Consider the following 19,482-nt stretch of genomic DNA (forward strand, 5'->3'; position numbering starts at 1 on the left):
TCCCTCTCCCCCAGTCCCATTCTCTTCCCCACCCCCCCCCATTTTCTTTCCCCACCCCCCCAGTCCCATTCTCTTCCCCCGCCCCCCCTCCCCAGTCCCATTCTCTTCCCCCCCCCCAGTCCCATTCCCTCCCTCTCCCCTGTCCCATTCCCTCCCTCTCCCCTGTCCCATTCCCTCCCTCTCCCCCAGTCCCATTCTCTTCCCCACCCCCCCCCATTTTCTTTCTCCCCCTTCCCCTCCCCCCCCCCCCCTCCCTCCCTCCCCCCTCTCCCCCCTCCCCAGTCCCATTCTTCCTCCCCCCTCCCCTCCCCAGTCCCATTCTCTCTCTTCCCCCGCCCCCCCCCTCCCCCCTCCCGTTCTGTCTTTTCCCCATTCCCCCCCCACCCCCCCGGAATCTCTCTCTTCCCCAGTCTCTCGCTCTTTCTCTTTCCCCCGTCCCATTCTCTCTCTTCCCTTCTCTCTCGCTCCACGATTGATGAAATGATGAGCGGCAGCATTTAGTATTCACGTAATATTTTATTAGTTTTTTTAAACCGGGTTTTTTTTTTCACTCCGAGGGTGCGTGCTGTTGAACACACGGCTGGTCATGGCTACGAGTTAACCCTTGCAGCGCTGCAGCCCATCAGTCACACACCTGTCGGAGTTTATATAAATCTCAATCCCATCCAATAGCAGCATGTAAACGGGACACGCGCAGTCCCATCGGACTCGCCCTCCCTCGTACGCCTTCCCCTCCCCACTGTCGCTGCTGTCACCTCTGAAGACTCCGTTTGGCCTGTTTCAGTAAAGTGTCAAAGTCTAAAGAGTCAAACTTGCTTTTGGTTGAATAAGAACCGAAGTCGCTGTGACTGGAATCTGAAAGAGAAAAATTCCTATAATTATTCTCAGAAATAGCACCAGAATCATCCCAATACACAGATGAGTAACCCACTGAGAAACTAATGCGACTAAAAGCCGACAAATCCCTTGGACCTGACTGCCTACATCCTCGGGTTCTAAAAGAGGTGGCTACAGAGATAGTGGATGCATTGGTTTTGATCTTTCAAAATGCCATAGATTCTAGAATGGTCCCAACGGATTGGAAGGTAGCAAATGTAAAATCTCTATTCAAGAAAGGAGGGAGTGAGAAAACAGGGAACTACAGGCCACTTAGCCTGACATCAGTCATGGGAAATTATTGAAATCCATTATTAAGGAAGTAGTATCAAGGCACTTAGAAAATCAAATGATTCGGCAGAGTGAACATGGTTTTATGAAAAGGAAATCATGTTTACCAAATTTATTGAGTTTTTTGAGGTTGTAACTAGCAGGGTAGATAAAGGGGAAACATAGAAACATAGAGAATAAGTGCAGGAATAGGCCATCGGCCCTTCGAGCCTGCACCGCCATTCAATATGATCATGGCTGATTATACAACTTCAATACCCCATTCTGCTTTCTCTCCATACCCCCTTGATCCCTTTAGCTGTAAGGGCCACATCTAACTCCCTTTTGAATATATCTAACGAACTGGCCTCAACAACTTTCTGCGGTAGAGAATTCCACAGGTTCACAATTCTCTGAGTGAAGAAGTTTCTCCTCATCTCGGTCCTATATGGTTTACCCATTATCCTTAGATTGTGACCCCTGGTTCTGGACTTCCCCAACATCGGAAACATTCTTCCTGCATCTAACCTGTCCAATCCCGTCAGAATTTTATACGTTTCCATGAGGTCCCTTCTCATTCTTCTAAATTCCAGTGAATATAAGCCTAGTCGATCTGGTCTTTCTTCATAGGTCAGTCCTGCCATCCTGGGAATCAGTCTGGTGAACCTTCCCTCAATAGCAAAAATGTCCTTCCTCAGATTAGAAGAGCAAAACTGAACACAATATTCAAGGTGTGGCCTCACCAAGGCCCTGTACAACTGCAGTAAGATCTCACTGCTCCTATACGCAATTCCTCTCGCTATGAAGGCCAACATGCCATTTGCCTTCTTCACCGCCTGCTGCACCTGCATGCCAACTTTCAATGACTGATGTACCATGACACCCAGGTCTCGTTGCACCTCCCCTTTTACTAATCTGTCACCATTCAGATAATATTCTGCCTCCCTGTTTTTGCCACCAAAGTGGATAACCTCACATTTATCTACATTATACTGCATCTGCCATGCATTTGCCCACTCACCTAACCTGTCCAAGTCACCCTGCAGCCTCTTAGCATCCTCCTCACAGCTCACACTGCCACCCAGCTTAGTGTCATCTGCAAACTTGGAGATATTACATTCAATTCCTTCGTCCAAATCATTAATGTATATTGTAATTAGCTGGGGTCCCAGCACGGAACCCGTCACTGCCTGCCATTTCTACTCTGCTTCCTGTCTGCCAACTAGTTCTCTATCCGCCAACTAGTTCTCTATCCACGTCAATACATTACCCCCAATACCATGTGCTTTAATTTTGCACACCAATCTCTGGTGTGGGACCTTGTCAAAAGCCTTTTGAAAGTCCAAATACACCACATCCACTGATTCTCCCTTGTCCACTCTACAGGTTACATCCTCAAAAAATTCTAGAAGATTTGTCAAGCATGATTTCCCTTTCATAAATCCATGCTGACTTGGACCGATCCTGTCACTACTTTCCAAATGCACTGCTATTATATCTTTCCCCACTACCGATGTCAGGCTAACCGGTCTATAATTTCCCGTTTTCTCTCTCCCTTCTTTTTAAAAAAGTGGGGTTACATTAGCTACCCGCCAATCCATAGGAACTGATCCAGGGTCAATAGTATGTTGGAAAACCACCAATGCATCCTATTTCAAGGGCCACTTCCTTAAGTACTCTGGGGTGCAGACTATCAGGCCCTGGGGATTTATTGGCCTTCAATCCCATCAATTTCCCGAACACAATTTCCTGACAATAAGGATTTCCTTTAGTTCCTCCTTCTCACTAGACCCGCGGTTTGCTAGTATTTCCAGAAGGTTACTTGTGTCTTCCTTAGTGGAACCAGTGGATGTAGTATACCTGTATTTCCAAAAGGCATTCGATAAGGCGCCACATAAAAGGTTGCTACGCAAAATAAAGGCTCATAAGGTTGGGGGTAATATGGGAGAGAGAAAAAAAGACTTGCATTTACATAGTGCTTTTCATGACCACCGGACATCCCAAAGCGCTTTACAGCAAATTAGTGCATAGTAATGTGATAACGGCAAATAGCAATGTGATAATGACCAATTAATCTGTTAGTGATGTTAATTGAGGGATAAATATTGACCAGGACAATTCTTTCTTTCTTATGGATAGAGGATTGGACAGAAAACAGAGCTTGGGGAGCTGGCAGGCTGTAACTAGTGGGGTGCCGCAAGGATCAGTGCTGGGGCCGCAGCCATTTACAATCTATATTAATGACCTAGATGAAGAGACCGAGTGCAATGTATCCAAGTTTGCTGACGATACAAAGCTCGGTGGGACAGTGAGTTGTGCGCCTGCAAAGGGATATAGCTAGGTTAAGTGGAAAAACAGAATTGTTTTAAATGATGAGAAGCTATTAAATGTTGGTGTTCAGAGAGATTTAGGTGTCCTCGTACAGGAAACAAAAAGTTTCCATACGTATAGCAAGCAATTAGGAAGGCAAATGGCATGTTGGTCTTTATTGCAAGGAGGAGGAATGTCTTCACTCAGAGGGTTGTGAATCTGTGGAATTCTCTGCCCAGAGAGCTGTGGATGCTCATTGAGTTTATTGAAGGCTGAGATAGATAGATTTTTAGACTCTAGGAGAATCATCGGATATGGAGATCGGGCAGGAAAGTGGAGTTCAGGTCAAAGATCAGCCATGATCTTTTTGAATGGCGAAGCAGGCTCGAGCGACCAAATGGTCCACTCCTGCTCCTATTTCTTATGTTCTTATGTAACTCCTGAATCACCCCCAATACAGACAGGAGTATCCGAAACGCAAAGTTACATTTCAGTTTGTATTTTGCTGAACTCACCTAGATCCGCATAATTGGTTTTACAAAACTGTCGCCGGCCGCCGAAACAGAGGTCAAAGGGCAACTCATCGGGTTTGCGTAAGGACTGCCCATTCTCAATAGCAGCGAATGCATCACACGTGTAACGGTACGTGACAAACCCATAGTTATCTCTGGAGGAAATCAGCTCAAGTTAGAAAAGGTTCAAAGAACCAGACCAAGTAGAAATTCTTACTGAGTCGCTAAAACGCGGATTGGAAGCGAGAGAGTTGAACCGGATTTCACCAAAGCACCCCCGAACAGAGAAACCCACCAAATTCACACTACAACCCTGGGAGCACCGTTGGGGGGGAGGGAAGAGAGATTGGAAAGTTGGGAGACTGGGTTGGGAGTGGAAGGGGTGTGGACTTCAGCACAGGGGATGGGAGACGCAACGGGGGGTGGGATGGGCGCCGGGACGGACGCAGAGAGAAAACACGTCGGGGGTGGGGGGGGAGGGACACACACACACACACACACATCAGGGTCGGGGGGGGGGGGGGGCCATCGGGGTCGGGGGCAGGGACGCATCGGGAAGGAGCAATGGCCCTGATCAATACCGAACAAATTACGAGCTTACCCTTCATTCCTGAAGTAAATGTTGCAATCCTCAATTTCTCCGAACACCTCGAATCGTCTCCTCAGTTCTTCGCGCATCATTCCATTCCGGATTTTTCCCACGTACACAACCCGCCGTTCCTCCTGCTCGGAGAAAGACCCAGATGTAACCAGATTTCCCAGCGGCAGCACATTATCCACACGCGCACTGGTTAGTGGCAGTTAATGAGGGAGAGGGAAGCAGTGAGGGAGCGGGACCGTATCCCGGGGCAGGGGACCGTATCCCAGAGTGAGGATCCCAGGGGAGGGGACTGTAACCCAGCGTGTGGACCCCAGGGGCAGGAATCGGACCCCAGGAGCGGGGGTCTGTTTTACTCCCCCTGTCCGAGATGGTGGGATGAGCAGCGGAATGTTGTGCTTACGATCGCGAGCTCCCTCCGCCGGCTGCTGTTCTTCTCGTGATCTTCCCGTCGAGAGTACCGATTCCTGGGCTCCTCATCGTACGGATCATAATCGTCTGTGAAATAACTGAAGGAGCAGCGACTGTTAAAATTCACCCTGCACTCGGAGCAACAGTAAATGGGGAAGGCAATCAATCCGCCTCCCACCCCCCACCGGAAACGCCACCCCTCCCCCCCCACGATTCTATCTATCCTTGGAATCACCCCCATGAAAGTCTCACTCTGCACTCACAGTCAGCAATTCCTACCTCATTCGGACGCTGCGTCTCTGTGGGGATCTTGATCTGGATCGAGAGACAGATCTTGAATAGGATGTGGAATACGATCTGGAACGTGAGCTGGATTGGGAATCGGATCGTGAACTGTGTCGGGAATGATGAGATCGTCTCCTGCAGTATCTGTTATCAACGAGACAACATTTAACAGCCTCACATTACCTCATTCTCCAACCTTCCTTTTCAGTAACTATCCCAGGCACAACGTGCTGCCCCTCCGACGCTCCCTCAGGACTGCCCCTCCGACAGTGCGGCGCTCCCTCAGGACTGCATTGGAGTGCCGGGCTGGATTCTGGGCTCATGAATTTAGCAGTCGGTGCTGGTCTTTGCAAAGAGCCTTGGTCAGACCCCACCTGGAGTAACTGCATCGAGTTCTGGGCCCCGCCCCTCAGGAAGGATATATCGGCCTCATAGGGGGAGCAACGCAGATTCACCAGAATGGTACCCAGGGCTAAAAGGGTTAAATTATGAGGCCGAGCACATTCCCTGGTGTTTAGATGGTTGACGGGTGATCTAATTCAGGTGTTTAAAATGATTGAGGGGTTTGATAGGGTCGAGAGAGATGCTGGTGGGGAAGTCCAGAACAAGTGGGCATAACCTTAAAATTAGAGCCAGGCTGTTTAAGTGGGAAATCTGACATCGATAGATTGTTGTTGCGTAAGGGTACCAAGGGATATGGACAAAGGCAGTAAATGGAGTTAAGGTGCAGATCAGCCATGAACTAACTGAATGGTGCTACAGGCCCGAGGGACTGAATGGCCTCCTCCTGTTCCTGTGTAACTGGCCCAAGGGACTGAATGGCCTCCTCCTGTTCCTGTGTAACTGGCCCGAGGGGCTGAATGACTTCCTCCTGTTCCTGTGTTGCTGGTGCATGGATGGAGGGCCCAGACCTGGCACTGCCAGCAGTCAGCGAGCTCTCAGTACCAAGTGGAACACAGCCGAGGCTGGCTGACATCCACCGACACCAGTACATCCTTCACTTGCTCCTGTCATCTGCAGAGCTCAGCATTGGTCGCTGCGTCACGTTAGGAGCAGAGCACAGCTCAGCAGGAGATGTTCTGGAGGTTTGTTGTCTATCTTATCCAGCTGGCTCATGCACTGGGACTGGCCGTCTAACAGGAGCAAGGGGTGGGGGGGGGGGAAATGGCTCTTTAATGGAAGCTGGGAGGTGGGGGCGGGATGGGGAGAGGAAAGCTGGGAGGAGAAAAACTAGGGTCCGGCGGTTAAACAAGTGGCCACTGGAGAGAATAATTTGAACGGTTTGGTCTTGGATATCAGCAGAACCACATAGGGAACTCCCACACACCGGGATGATATACATTCAGCACATTAAAAAGCATTGTATTCTTGACCAAGAGAAGGTTTCACATCTGAATCTTACCGCCTCCTCTTCCGTGCAGGGGAATGGGAGCGGGAGCAGGAGGAGGAGGAGGAGCTGGAGCTGGACGAGCTGGAGTATCGCCGCCGCCTGTAGCAGGGGGAGGTCCCAGTCCTTGGGCAATGTTGCGGAGAGTCGAAGGGTTTCTCCTCCCCAGTCTCTCCATCCCTATAGGGCGACAGAGTCGCGCAATGGCCTCCCTGGGCGGCGTCACTTCCAAGGTTCCCGCTACTCACTGCCTGCGGGTAGCTCGTGCCGGGGTCAGTGCTTGCTGCTCCAGTGCCAAGGCTGGCGGAGGCGGTGCAATCTTCCCCCGCTGCTCCTCGGGAATCCGATGCCTTCCTGTCACCGCGCGGCTCCGACACTCGCCGCTCTCCGGCTGGCAGAGCCTGGCACGATGGACTCGGAGATCGATGGCTCAACGAGGTAATTGTTTTAATGGTGATGCTCATTTGGCGCTTCACGTTCCAGCGGCAGCCAACATCTGGCGGGGCCTCGGCTGACGGACAGATGTTGTGCAAAAACGGCTGGGAGCTCAGAACTCTGGGTAAACAATAGTCATGGTCCCCAAAGCCGAAGGTCGCAGTGGGCGGGGTCAGGGGGTCAGGGGGCGGACTCTCACACGCCTCCCATTTTGTCCGGTTATTCTGCGGCAGAGGTTTTGGTTCAATGAGCCTCACGGTCCTGAGTGGAGAGCCCAGGGAACTCTGGGTCGCTCCCGGTAACCTCTGCTTCCTCAGAAAGCCCGTCGGCGGAAGCGATTTCCAGATCTGGTGGGGTGGCGTGGCTGGAGGGGTCAATCCTGCAAACACACACAGACCGTGATCAGAGCAGACAGTCTTAAAAACCCTCCCAGCCCACCATCCTCGCACATAAAAAATAGGAGTAGTAGGCCATACGGCCCCTCGAGCCTGCTCCACCATTTAATACAATCATGGCTGATCCAATCATGGACTCGGGCCCACTTCCCTGCCCGTTCCCCATAAACTCCTTATCCCGTTATCGTTTAAGAAACTGTATCTCTGTCTTGAATATATTCAATGACCCAGCCTCCACAGCTCTCTGAGGCAGCGAATTCCACAGATCCACAACCCTCAAAGAAGAAATTCCTCTTTATCTCAGTTTTAAATGAGCGGCCCCTTATTCTAAGATCGTGCCCCCTAGTTCTAGTCTCCCGCATCAGTGGAAACATCCTCTCTGCATCCACCTTGTCAAGCACCTTCAATCTTATACGTTTCGATAAGATCACCTCTCATTCTTCTGAATTCCAATGAGTAGAGGCTCAACCTTTCCTCACAAGTAAATCCCCTCATCTCCGGAATCAATCCTGTGAACCTTCTCTTAACTGCCTCCAAGGCAAGTATATCTGCCTGATCCAGTAAATAAGTACACCTGGTGGTTGGGGTGACTCAGCACGCGGCATTCTTAGCACATCCACCCTCCCCCTCTCCCCCCGGTCGACACACCACCCCGTCAGGGGATTCATCCTCCACCCCCCCCCCCCACCAACTGTCAGGGTCAGGGGATTTATCCCCCCCCCCCCCAGGGGGATTCAAGATCCGAGACTCACCTGCGGTACTTGCCAACTCCGCCCCCAACATGTGATCCAGCAGCTGCCGCTCCTCCAGTGACTCTGACCTGAAAACACGAGGCTCAGAAAATTACCAGCAATTTATAGACCCCCACACTGGGGACAGGCCCCCCTTGGGGACACCCCTCCCTCCCTCCAGGGACAGTCTCCTCCATCAGGGACACCCCACTCCCTCTCCCCAACCGCCCTCCCTCCCCCCCCACTCCCCCCCAGGGACGCCCCACCCCTCGCAGTCCTCCCCCCCAGCACAGAATGGGCGAGCTGGGCCTGTACCAGGGCTCAGACTGGACTCACCCAACGCTGCCTCCCCGGGGAGAGTCTGGCGGCTCCTCCTCTGTGGCTGAAAAGGAATCAGAGAGACGTTAGACCGGAAAAACCCACCAATCCCGTGCTTGAAAGCATGGGTCCCGGCCCCGCCCATCTCCACACCAATGAACAGGAACCCATCTCACCCTCAGTGACTTCAAACTGTTCCAGCAAACTCATCACATCGGCCGCTTCGATACCTGGGATGGGGGAAGAAAGCATCAGCGACTGAACAGTAAAACGCCAGCGTATCCGCCCTGCCCCACTTCCCTCTCCTCACACCTGGTGTCCCCCCTCCCCCAATACCAAGGGGGACCGGCAGACTGGGGGGCAGTTGGATCTCCGGCCAACACTCACTGTGGCAGCTCATGTGCTACGACAGCTGCCTGTGGAGACAGCGCCTGCAGGCTGACAAACCCCTGGGGGGGGTTTGACACCTTGGCTCACTCAGACCCAAACGGGACAAACATGGCCGGCATTTAATGGGGCACACCCTCCTCATTCATTCACAACACCACCTACATGTTCTCCACCTGTTAGCAGGTATTTACATACCTTTGGGTTTGTCCTTTGAACCGATATCCTGCGGCGAGGAGCTGGGTGTCTCTCGATCGCGCTCCTCCTGGGCCGGGGCCGCCCTGCTTGATTGGTGTCTCTGCGCTGGTACAGGTTGGGGGACTGGCGTAGATTTGGCCGGCACTGTGGGCGCTAGGACAGGTTTTGCCTGCGGCAAGTTGTTCTGCCGAGACGAACAGTCCTGTTCCGGTGCAGCATCGCACATCCCGCCTGCAGCAGCCTGGGCTGCGACTGGAAGAACCATTGTGGGGCTCGGGGCCTGTTCCGGACCGGGCTCTGGGGCCGGGATCTGGGTGAGATTCGGAGTCGGGATCTGGGGGAGAGTCGGGATCTGGGCCAGAGGCGGGATCTTGGGCAGGATCTGGGGCGGGATTTGAGCTGGGAATGTCTGACCCTTCGGGAGAAATGTATGAATCGCTGCTCCCAGTCTGGCTTGGTGCTGAATCCCAGGCGGGCACTCTCCAGTGGCCCAGCCCAGCAGCTGCAGAGCCGGTGTGGGAGGTGCCGGTGTGGGAGGAGGCAGCGATGGTGGAAGCCGCAGCGATGGTGGAAGCCGCGTAGGCGGGGGCTGTGTGGGAGGGGCCAGCGTGGGAGGGGCCAGCGTGGGAGGAACTAGCGAGCGCGGGGTCCGTGTGGGAAGGGCCAGCGTGGGCAGAGCCGCCTGTCCGCGGATCGCCGATCCAACGGTTTCCAGTGGCAGGATGCTGAGCTCCCCCTGGACAATGGACTGAAGGGGGACGACGGGCCAGGCGCGCTGCTGGCCGGATTCATTTGCGAGCCGCGGATTCCAGCCGGGGTCTCGCTGCCGCTGCTGGAGTCGCAGCCGGTATTGCTGGAGGCTGATTGGCCGCAGTTTGGGCTCGTTACTGGAGGCCGCAGGAGTTAGCGCATTACAGGCGGGATATGCTGGGGCTGGGGCGGGCCGGGCCTGCGGGGCGAGGGTGGGGCTGGCCTGCGGGGCCAGGGCGGGGCCGGCCTGCGGGGCCAGGGCGGGGCCGGCCTGCGGGGCCAGGGCGGGGTCGGCCTGTGGGGCCAGGGCGGGGTCAGCCTGTGAGGCCAGCGCGGGGCCAGCCCGTGAGGCCAGGGCGGGGCCGGCCTGCGGGGCCAGTGCAGGGTCGGCCCGTGGGGCCAGGACGGGGCCGGCCTGCGGGGCCAGGGCGGGGTTGGTGTCCAAAGCAGTTTCCTCTCTCGGGTGTGGGGCTTGTATTGTAGCAGTTTCTCCAGGTCCAGTTGGGGGCTGGGTTGCTTCCCCCCCCACCCTGGCAGCTTGCGAAGCGTGGCTTGAGCTCGAGCCTCGGAGTCCAGGCTGGCTCTCAGGCGATGCGGCTTTCCTCGGGCCCTGTGCAGCCTTGCTCCCGGCTGCTCTCGCTCTGCCCCTGGTTTGGATTCTCCCGGCTCCCAGTTCCACTTCTTCCATCTGCCAGGCTAAGTGTCTGGATTCTTGCAAAGTAGCAGCCAGTTGTTCCCGCTTGCGGTGGGCTGGTGGGGACAGGGCGCTGCCGAGGGCCTGGGTCTCGCTCGCTGCAGCTCGAAGCCGTGTGCGGAGGCTGGACCGTGTACACGGCGTTCTGGGGCCGTCCGGCTGCATGCCAACAACCGCCGTCTCCGCGGGTTTTGCCGTTTTCCTCGGCCGTCCTCTTTTCCTCGCCGGGACGGGGCTGCCCTCCTGATGCGCCGAGGGAACAGGCGAGACTTGCTGTTGCTGCAGAGTTTGGGGAAGACTCTCTGGGGCAGGGTCTTGGCCCAACGCAGGTTCCTCGCCGGCGGCCAGTGCCATGCCAGCCTCAAGTGTGGTACCCGGCGGGCGCTGGCTGTCTGTGCTCAGGGCCGCCGGTACCTCCAGGTCCAGCAGTTCACCCTCCTGCACCACCTGAATGTCCAACTGGAGCACATCGCCCGCTATGTCTGTCCCAAGACACATGGCTCCACTGGGCAAACAGTAAGGGTGAACGAACTTGACCAGGTCAGACAGTGAAACATGCTCCACATTGATCACACACGGCAATTCCTGTCCAATCACAAGCGTTACTCCGTTCTCCAGCTCATCGGCTGTATCCAGCAGCTCGTCCGATTGCAGGTCCAGGAGCTCACTGCCAGACTCAGAGACATCCTGCCCGCTGCTGGCTGAGTCCTCATCCTCCTCGCCATCACTACGCTGCTGCGAAATCACCTCGCCAAAGCTTCTGCTCACAGGTTTCTCCAACCTCCACAGGGCACTCGGGCCTCTGGGAGCGGACAGGATCTTGTGTCCAAAAAGTTCCTTCCCCGAGTCTGGAAATATGGCCCACGAGTGGCTCCCAGCCTACAAGGGAACGCAAGAGTGAGAGAATGAGAGAGATGGGGTAAAAGAGAGGGGTAACGTGCAAGGGAGAGAGCGCGCGCGGGAGGAGGGGGGAGGGAGCGGGAGAGAAGCGGGACGGGGGCGCTCGAAGAAGGAAGAGAGCATGGAGGGAGGTGGGGGAGAGCGCGCAGGAGGGGATGAGTGCGGCGGCAGGGGAGCGCGGGGTAGAGTCACCTATCCACTGTGACTCGGTGTTGTGGCAGTGGAAGGGGATTTCGGTGCCAATGTGCACAAATCAGTAAAAAGTAATCAACACCGAGCGGAATGTTGGCCTTTATTTCAGGAAGGGCGGAATTTAAACAGGAACTGGTGCTTCAGTCGCACAGAGCCTCGGTCAGACCCCATCGAGAGTACGGCGTCCTCCTCAGGAAGGATTGGTCTTGGAGGAGGTACAGTGTAGATTCACCAGAATGATACTGGGGCTGAAAGGTTTATAATGTTGTGGGGTGATCTAATTGAGGTGTTTAAAATGATAAAGGGATTCAATGGGGCAGATACAGTGAAACTATTTCCTCCGGTGCAGAATCCAGAACAAGGGGCCACAATGGTAAGATTCTAGCCAGATCATTTAGGAGAGAAATCAGGAAGCACTTTACTCACACAAAGGGTGGTGGACATCTGGAGCAACACCAGTTGTTGCCACAAACGGCTGTCGGTGCTGGGTGTCAATTGGAGCTTTGAAGACCGAGATCGCTAGATTTTTTTTGGGGTGGGGGGGGGGGGTTTAAAAAGAGTATCAAGGGATATGGAACCATGGCAGGCAAATGAAGTTGAGATACAGATTGGCCATGATCTGATAGAATGGTCGAACAAGCTCGTGGGGCTGAATGACTTCCTGTTCCTATGTAGTATCACCCTGATATTAACCATCGAGTCCTCTCGCCTAGCCCTCCCTCCTACCAGAAAGCGCTGCCCCCCACACGCTCCCACAACCCCTCCTACCAGAGAGCGCCCATGCCCGTCTTTCGGCGAGATGAATAGCTCCGAGTCGGGAAGCGTGTCGAAGGGAGAAGGGTTTTCATCGTCGACGGTGTCCAGAATCTCGGTCAGGGCCGTCAGCAGCGTCGCTTCGCTCTCCTCGTCCAACGGGGCTTTATTCTGGAAACGGAGCAGGGTTCAGTATCAGATATGACCACTCGCCACGCACAGTGTGAATAACGGGCCGTGTGGACTGGGGACCGGTCAAACCACAAGAGCACAGTAACCATGACACTACGATCCATCTCATGGGGGGGGGGGGGGGGTGAACAGCCCAGCCCAGGGAGAGAAGTTGCATTTCACCTGCACTCGGCAGGTCTCCACACACCCAGCCGTAAACGTCCAAAACCAGGAAGGCCCCGAGGCAGAGGTCCCAGGTACAATCCCCCGCCTCCCCCCCCCAATCCCCCAGAGGCAGAGGTCCCGGGATTGCCTTCCCCCATCCCCGCCCAAGGTCTCAGGAACAACCCCCCGCCCCCCCAGAGGCAGAGGTCCCGGGATTGTCTTCCCCCATCCCCGCCCCGCCCGAGGTCCCAGGAACGACCCCCCTCCCCATCCCTCAGAAGCAAAGCAGAGGTCCCGGGATTGGTCCTCCCCCCCCAGAAGCAGAGGTCCCAGGATTGCCCCCCCACCCCCACACAAAGTCCCGGGAACGCCCCGAGGCACCCTGCTTACCTATCACAGGAGCAGCAGTACGGGGGTCCGGGCACATGCTGCTTACCCGAGGAGAACGTTCCCGAAGGGGAGAGGCGCATGGTACACATTCCTGGGTCAGTGCATCTTTAAGGGACACAGGGCCAGCTCACACCCACAGTGCAAGGGTGTGTCAGTATCAACCCACCTCTGTTGCCGACGAATCTTCAATAATGGAGATTATAGACTGATCGATATAACTGTGAAACGCTCCCAGTATCCCTCCAGTGTCCAGATCCGTGATGTCCAGTCCGGTGATGCTGAGGTCGGGAAGGCTGGCAGACGAGTGGTAATCGCCCAGACTGTCTCCCTACAGCGAATCAAAGGCAATTGCAGAAAATAAACGAGAGAAAGAAAGGACTCTACATTTGGGAGTTACATGGAATGGTTTGTGTTCTGATTCTCACAAGCCTCGAGGGACAGGGACACAAATCCTTGGAACAAACCCAACGCCCCCACCCAGCCACCCACCGTAGCCCTAAGCCCAGAGAACTCAGCCCTCATTGCCCGAACCCAGTCATCTGCGAAAAGGACATCAGAAGCAGGGGATATAACGGAGGGCCCAGACCCGCCTCAGAATGGATTGCTGAGATCATCCTCTCCCCAAATAAATGCCTGTTTATTGAGACTCACACTTTGAACCAGTAAGTTTAATTTATATGGGATACTAGCTACTATAATCTCAGAATGACCTGAAACTATTACATCTTATTTATAGCGCAGAAACAGGCCAACTGGTCTGTGCCAGTGTTTATGCTCCACACAAGCCTCCTCCAACCCCTCTTCATCTCATCCCATCACCATATCCCTCTGTTTCTTTCTCCCTCATGTGCTTATCTAGCTTCCCCTTCAAGGCATCTATACTAATCGCCTCAACCACTTCCTGTGGTAGCGAGTTCCACATTCTCACCATTCTCTGAGTGAAGAAATAACTCATGAAATCCGTATTGGATTTATGAGAGATCATCTTATATTCATGGTCCCTAGTTCTGGTCTCCCCACGTGGAAACATCTTCTCTATGATTACTCCATCAAACCTTTCCATAACCATAAAGTGCCCTATCAGGTCACCCCTCAGTCTTCTCCTTTCTAGAGAAGAGCCCCAGCCTGTTCATCCTTGTAAATCTTTCTTGCACCTTCTCCAGTGCTTGTATAGTATGAAGACCAGAACTTTCACAGCACTCAGTGTAATATTTACCCCTCGTCTGGGCCTGTCATCTGTCTCTTCACTTTTCTTGCCTTTTGTCGTTTAATCACTCCTGCCTTCCAGCCTCTCACAGGCCGCCCCTTTCATGCTCCCTCTTTCCCAGGTTCTGCACTTGTTTAAAACCTGTTCCATCTCCAACATTTCCTGAAGACTTAACTGTTTCTCTCTCCATAGATGCTGCCTGAGCCACTGAGCATTTTCTGTTTAATGCGAACAAACCACAGTCCAGTCCGGCACTAGTTACTATAACCACAGCCCGGCACTAGTTACTATAACCACAGCCCGGCACTAATTACTATAACCACAGCCCAGCCCGGCACTAGTTACTATAACCACAGCCCGGCACTAGTTACTATAACCACAGCCCGGCACTAGTTACTATAACCACATCCCGGCCCGGCACTAGTTACTATAACCACAGCCCGGCACTAGTTACTATATTCACAGCCCGGCACTAGTTACTATAACCACAGCCCGGCCCGGCACTAGTTACTATAACCACGGCCCGGCACTAGTTACTATATTCACAGCCCGGCACTAGTTACTATAACCACAGCCCAGCACTAATTACTATAACCACAGCCCAGCACTAATTACTATAACCACATCCCGGCCCGGCACTAGTTACTATCACCACAACCCGGCACTAGTTACTATAACAACAGCCCAGCCCGGCACTAATTACTATAACCACAGCCCGGCCCGGCACTAGTTACTATCACCACAGCCCGGCCCGGCACTAGTTACTATAACCACAGCCCAGCCCGGCACTAATTACTATAACCACAGCCCAGCACTAATTACTATAACCACATCCCGGCCCGGCACTAGTTACTATAACCACAGCCCGGCACTAGTTACTATAACCACAGCCCAGCCCGGCACTAATTACTATAACCACAGCCCGGCACTAGTTACTATAACCACAGCCCGGCCCGGCACTAGTTACTACAACCACAGCCCGGCCCTAGTTACTATAACCAAAGCCCGGCCCGGCACTAATTACTATAACCACAGCCCGGCCCGGCACTAGTTACTATAACCACAGCTCGGCCCGGCACTAGTTACTATAACCACAGCCCGGCACTAGTTACTATAACCACAGCCCGGCACTAGTTACTATAACCACAGCTCGGCCCGGCACTAGTTACTATAACCACAGCCCAGCCCGGCACTAATTACTATAACCACAGCCCGGCACTAGTTACTATAACCACAGCTCGGCCCGGCACTAGTTACTATAACCACAGCCCGGCACTAATTACTATAACCACAGCCCGGCACTAGTTACTATAACCACAGCCCAGCCTTTACCGAGGCCGGCGGCGGTGACACGTGTCCCACTCCCGGGGGCTGAGGCCGAGCCCCAGGCCCCGGGCCCGCACTGAGGCCAGGCCGCCCGCCCCGCTGCCCAGACCCGCACACGTGTCACCGCCGCCGGCTCCCGGAGCCGCTCCCGGGCGGAGGACCCGCTGCCGCTCCCGGCCTAGCCGCTCTCCCAGGCCCGGGCCTCGCTCACCTGCTCCCCGGGCTCCGGCCCGCCGCCCTGGCAGCCGCCGGGTATCTCCCGCTGCCCCCAGGCTCGGACTCGGGCTCCAGCCGCCCATCGCGCCGCCATCTGCACCAGGCCCAGCCCGGCCTTCCACTTCCGCTTCCGGGCTCGGATTTCCGCTTCCGAGGCTACTTCCCGCCCGCCGCTGGGTGCCGCCATCTTTGGTCCTGGCAAAGCCTGGTCCCAGTCCCGGACGCCAACCCAGAGCCCTAGTCTGCTCCGTCCCCGTCCTCTGCCTCCAGCCCTTGTCCTCTGTCCCCGCCCCCACCCTTTTCCCTCTGCCTCCAGCCTTGGCTCTGCCCGCTGCACCATGGCTATTCAGCAGCATCCTAGGGACCAGTAATTCAGAGGCCTGGACTAATGATCCAGAGACACAAGTTAAATCTCTCCTAGGCAGCAAGGGAATTTCAATTCAATTAATGAATAAATCTGGTATAAAAATGAGCATCATTAATGGTGAAACTAACGGATTGTTGTAAAAACCTATCTCGTTCACTAATGAAATCTGCCCTCCTTACCTGGTCTGGCCTATGTGACTCCACGCAACCAAATTTTAATTTGAGTTTATATGTTTTAAAGTCTAATTTATTTTAAATGTCGGTTTTAGTGTCCCCCTTCCCTTTTATAGGGGGCACTTGGGAAAAATTATGATTTTAGTGCCCAAAAAACCCCCAAAAACCACCATTAAAAACAAAAAAAAAGGGCATGTGAAAAGTGTTTGGAGTGTCCCCCAGATCGGGGGGGGGGGGGGGGGGGGGCACTTGATTTAATGTTGATTTTGTTTACTCTAAAAGAGTTGTGACTCCACGCCTACAGCAATGTGGTTAACTTTTAACTGCCCACCGAAATGCCTTGCAAGCCACACAGTTGTATCAAACCACTTGGAAAAACAATGAATAAAACCGAACAGCACCTCGAATCGGTCTGGGCACTGGATTTGGACATGGCAAAGACACACCCAACTCAGTCAACCCTGCAAAACTTTCCTCACTAACATCTGGGGACTTGTGCCACAATTGCAACAGCCTAACCTAGTCATACTCACTGAATCCGACCTTTCAGCCAACGTCCCAAACTCGACCATCACTATCCCTAGTTATGTCCTGTCCCACCAGCGCAGTGGTATACAATCGGGAGGGAGTGGCTTTGGGAGTCCTCAACATTGACTCCGGACCCAATGAAGTCTCATGGCTTCAGGTCAAACATGAGCAAGGAAACCTGCTGCTTACCACCTACCGCCCTCCCTCAGCTGATGAATCAGTACGCATCCATGTTGAACACCATTTGGAAGAAGCACTGAGGGTAGCAAGGGCACAGAATGTACTCTGGGTGGGGGGACTTCAAAGTCCATCACCAAGTGTGGCTCGGTGGCACCACTACTGACCAAGCTGGCCGAATGCTGAAACTGCCAGGCTGGGCCTGCGACAGGTAGTGAACCAACACGCGGGAAAAACCTACTTGACCTCGTCCTCACCAATTTACCTGTCGCAGACACATCTGTTCATTACATTATTGGTAGTCATTGTGGAGACGAAGTCCTGTCCTCACACAGGTAACACCCTCCATTGTGTTGTGACAATACCACCGTGCTAAATGGAATGGATTCAGAACAGATCTAACAACTAAAAACTGGGCATCCATGAGGCGCTGTGGGCCATCAGCAGCAGAATTGTATTCCACTACAATATGTAACCTCAGCCCGGCATATCCCTCTACCATTACCATCAAGCTAGGGGACCAACTCTGGTTCAATGAGGACTGTAGAAAAGCATGCCAGGAGCAGCACCAGGTATTTCTAAAAATGAGTTGTCAACTGGTGAAGCTACAACTCAGAACTACATGCATGTTAAGCAGTGGAAGCAGCATGCTATAGACAGAGTTAAGCGATCCCACAATCAATGGATCAGATCAGCGTCAGTTTCCACAATTACGCTGATGACACCCAGCTCTACCTCACTACCACTTCTTTCGACCCTTCCACGGTCTCTAAATTGTCAGACTACTTTTCAGACATCCAGTTCTGGATGAGCAGAAATTTATTCCAATTAAATATTGGGAAGACCGAAGCCATTGTTTTCGGCCCCTACCACAAACTCCATTCCCTAACTACTGACTCCATCCCTCTCCCCATCTTCTGTCTGAGGCTGAACTACGCTGTTCACAACCTTGGTATCATATTTGACCCTGAAATGAGCTTTCGATCACATATCCGCAGCTTAACTAAGACCGTCTATTTCCATCTCTGTAGCATCGCTTGTCTCCGCCCTTGCCTCAAGCTCATCTGCTGCTGAAGCCCTCATCTATAGAAACATAGAAAATAGGTGCAGGAGCAGGCCATTCAGCCCTTCTAGCCTGCACCGCCATTCAATGAGTTCATGGCTGAACATGAAACTTCAGTACCGCCTTCCTGCTTTCTCGCCATAACCCTTGATCCCCCGAGTAGCAAGGACTTCATCTAACTCCCTTTTGAATATATTTAGTGAATTGGCCTCAACTACTTTCTGTGGTAGAGAATTCCACAGGTTCACCACTCTCTGGGTGAAGAAGTTTCTCCTCATCTCGGTCCTAAATGGCTTACCCCTTATCCTCAGACTGTGACCCCTGGTTCTGGACTTCCCCAACATTGGGAACATTCTTCCTGCATCTAACCTGTCTAAACCCATCAGAATTTTAAACGTTTCCATGAGGTCCCCTCTCATTCTTCTGAACTCCAGTGAATACAAGCCCAGTTGATCCAGTCTTTCTTGATAGGTCAGCCCCACCATCCCGGGAATCAGTCTGGTGAATCTTCGCTGCACTCCCTCAATAGCAAGAATGTCCTTCCTCAAGTTAGGAGACCAAAACTGTACACAATACTCCAGGTGTGGCCTCACCAAGGCCCTGTACAACTGTAGCAACACCTCCCTGCCCCTGTACTCAAATCCCCTCGCTATGAAGGCCAACATGCCATTTGCTTTCTTAACCGCCTGCTGTACCTGCATGCCAACCTTCAATGACTGATGTACCATGACACCCAGGTCTCGTTGCACCTTCCCTTTTCCTAATCTGTCACCATTCAGATAATAGTCTGTCTCTCTGTTTTTACCACCAAAGTGGATAACCTCACATTTATCCACATTATACTTCATCTGCCATGCATTTGCCCACTCACCTAACCTATCCAAGTCACTCTGCAGCCTAATAGCATCCTCCTCGCAGCTCACACTGCCACCCAACTTAGTGTCATCCGCAAATTTGGAGATACTGCATTTAATCCCCTCGTCTAAATCATTAATGTACAATGTAAACAGCTGGGGCCCCAGCACAGAACCTTGCGGCACCCCACTAGTCACTGCCTGCCATTCTGAAAAGTACCCGTTTACTCCTACTCTTTGCTTCCTGCCTGACAACCAGTTCTCAATCCACATTAGCACACTACCCCCAATCCCATGTGCTTTAACTTTGCACATTAATCTCTTGTGTGGGACCTTGTCGAAAGCCTTCTGAAAGTCCAAATATACCACATCAACTGGTTCTCCTTTGTCCACTTTACTGGAAACATCCTCAAAAAATTCCAGAAGATTTGTCAAGCATGATT

At 53.3% G+C, this 19,482-nt stretch overlaps 1 protein-coding gene across 1 annotated transcript; it reads right to left on the reverse strand.

Moving 5' to 3' along the window:
• Positions 1-496: 496 nt before the first annotated feature.
• Positions 497-15,999, reverse strand: LOC139260141 (peroxisome proliferator-activated receptor gamma coactivator-related protein 1-like). The gene is made up of 13 exons (XM_070876346.1): positions 15,873-15,999; positions 13,295-13,456; positions 12,418-12,573; positions 9,114-11,436; positions 8,705-8,758; positions 8,547-8,592; positions 8,232-8,299; positions 6,665-7,463; positions 5,257-5,406; positions 4,970-5,075; positions 4,570-4,691; positions 3,972-4,123; positions 497-855 (listed from the first exon to the last, which is right to left on the reverse strand). The coding sequence occupies exons 1-13, from the start codon at positions 15,969-15,971 to the stop codon at positions 752-754; spliced, it is 4,341 nt and encodes a 1,446-aa protein (XP_070732447.1). The 5' UTR covers positions 15,972-15,999; the 3' UTR covers positions 497-751.
• Positions 16,000-19,482: the final 3,483 nt, after the last annotated feature.

The sequence above is a fragment of the Pristiophorus japonicus genome, chromosome 3 (assembly GCF_044704955.1).
Source record: "Pristiophorus japonicus isolate sPriJap1 chromosome 3, sPriJap1.hap1, whole genome shotgun sequence".
NCBI classification, from domain to species: Eukaryota; Metazoa; Chordata; class Chondrichthyes; family Pristiophoridae; genus Pristiophorus; species Pristiophorus japonicus.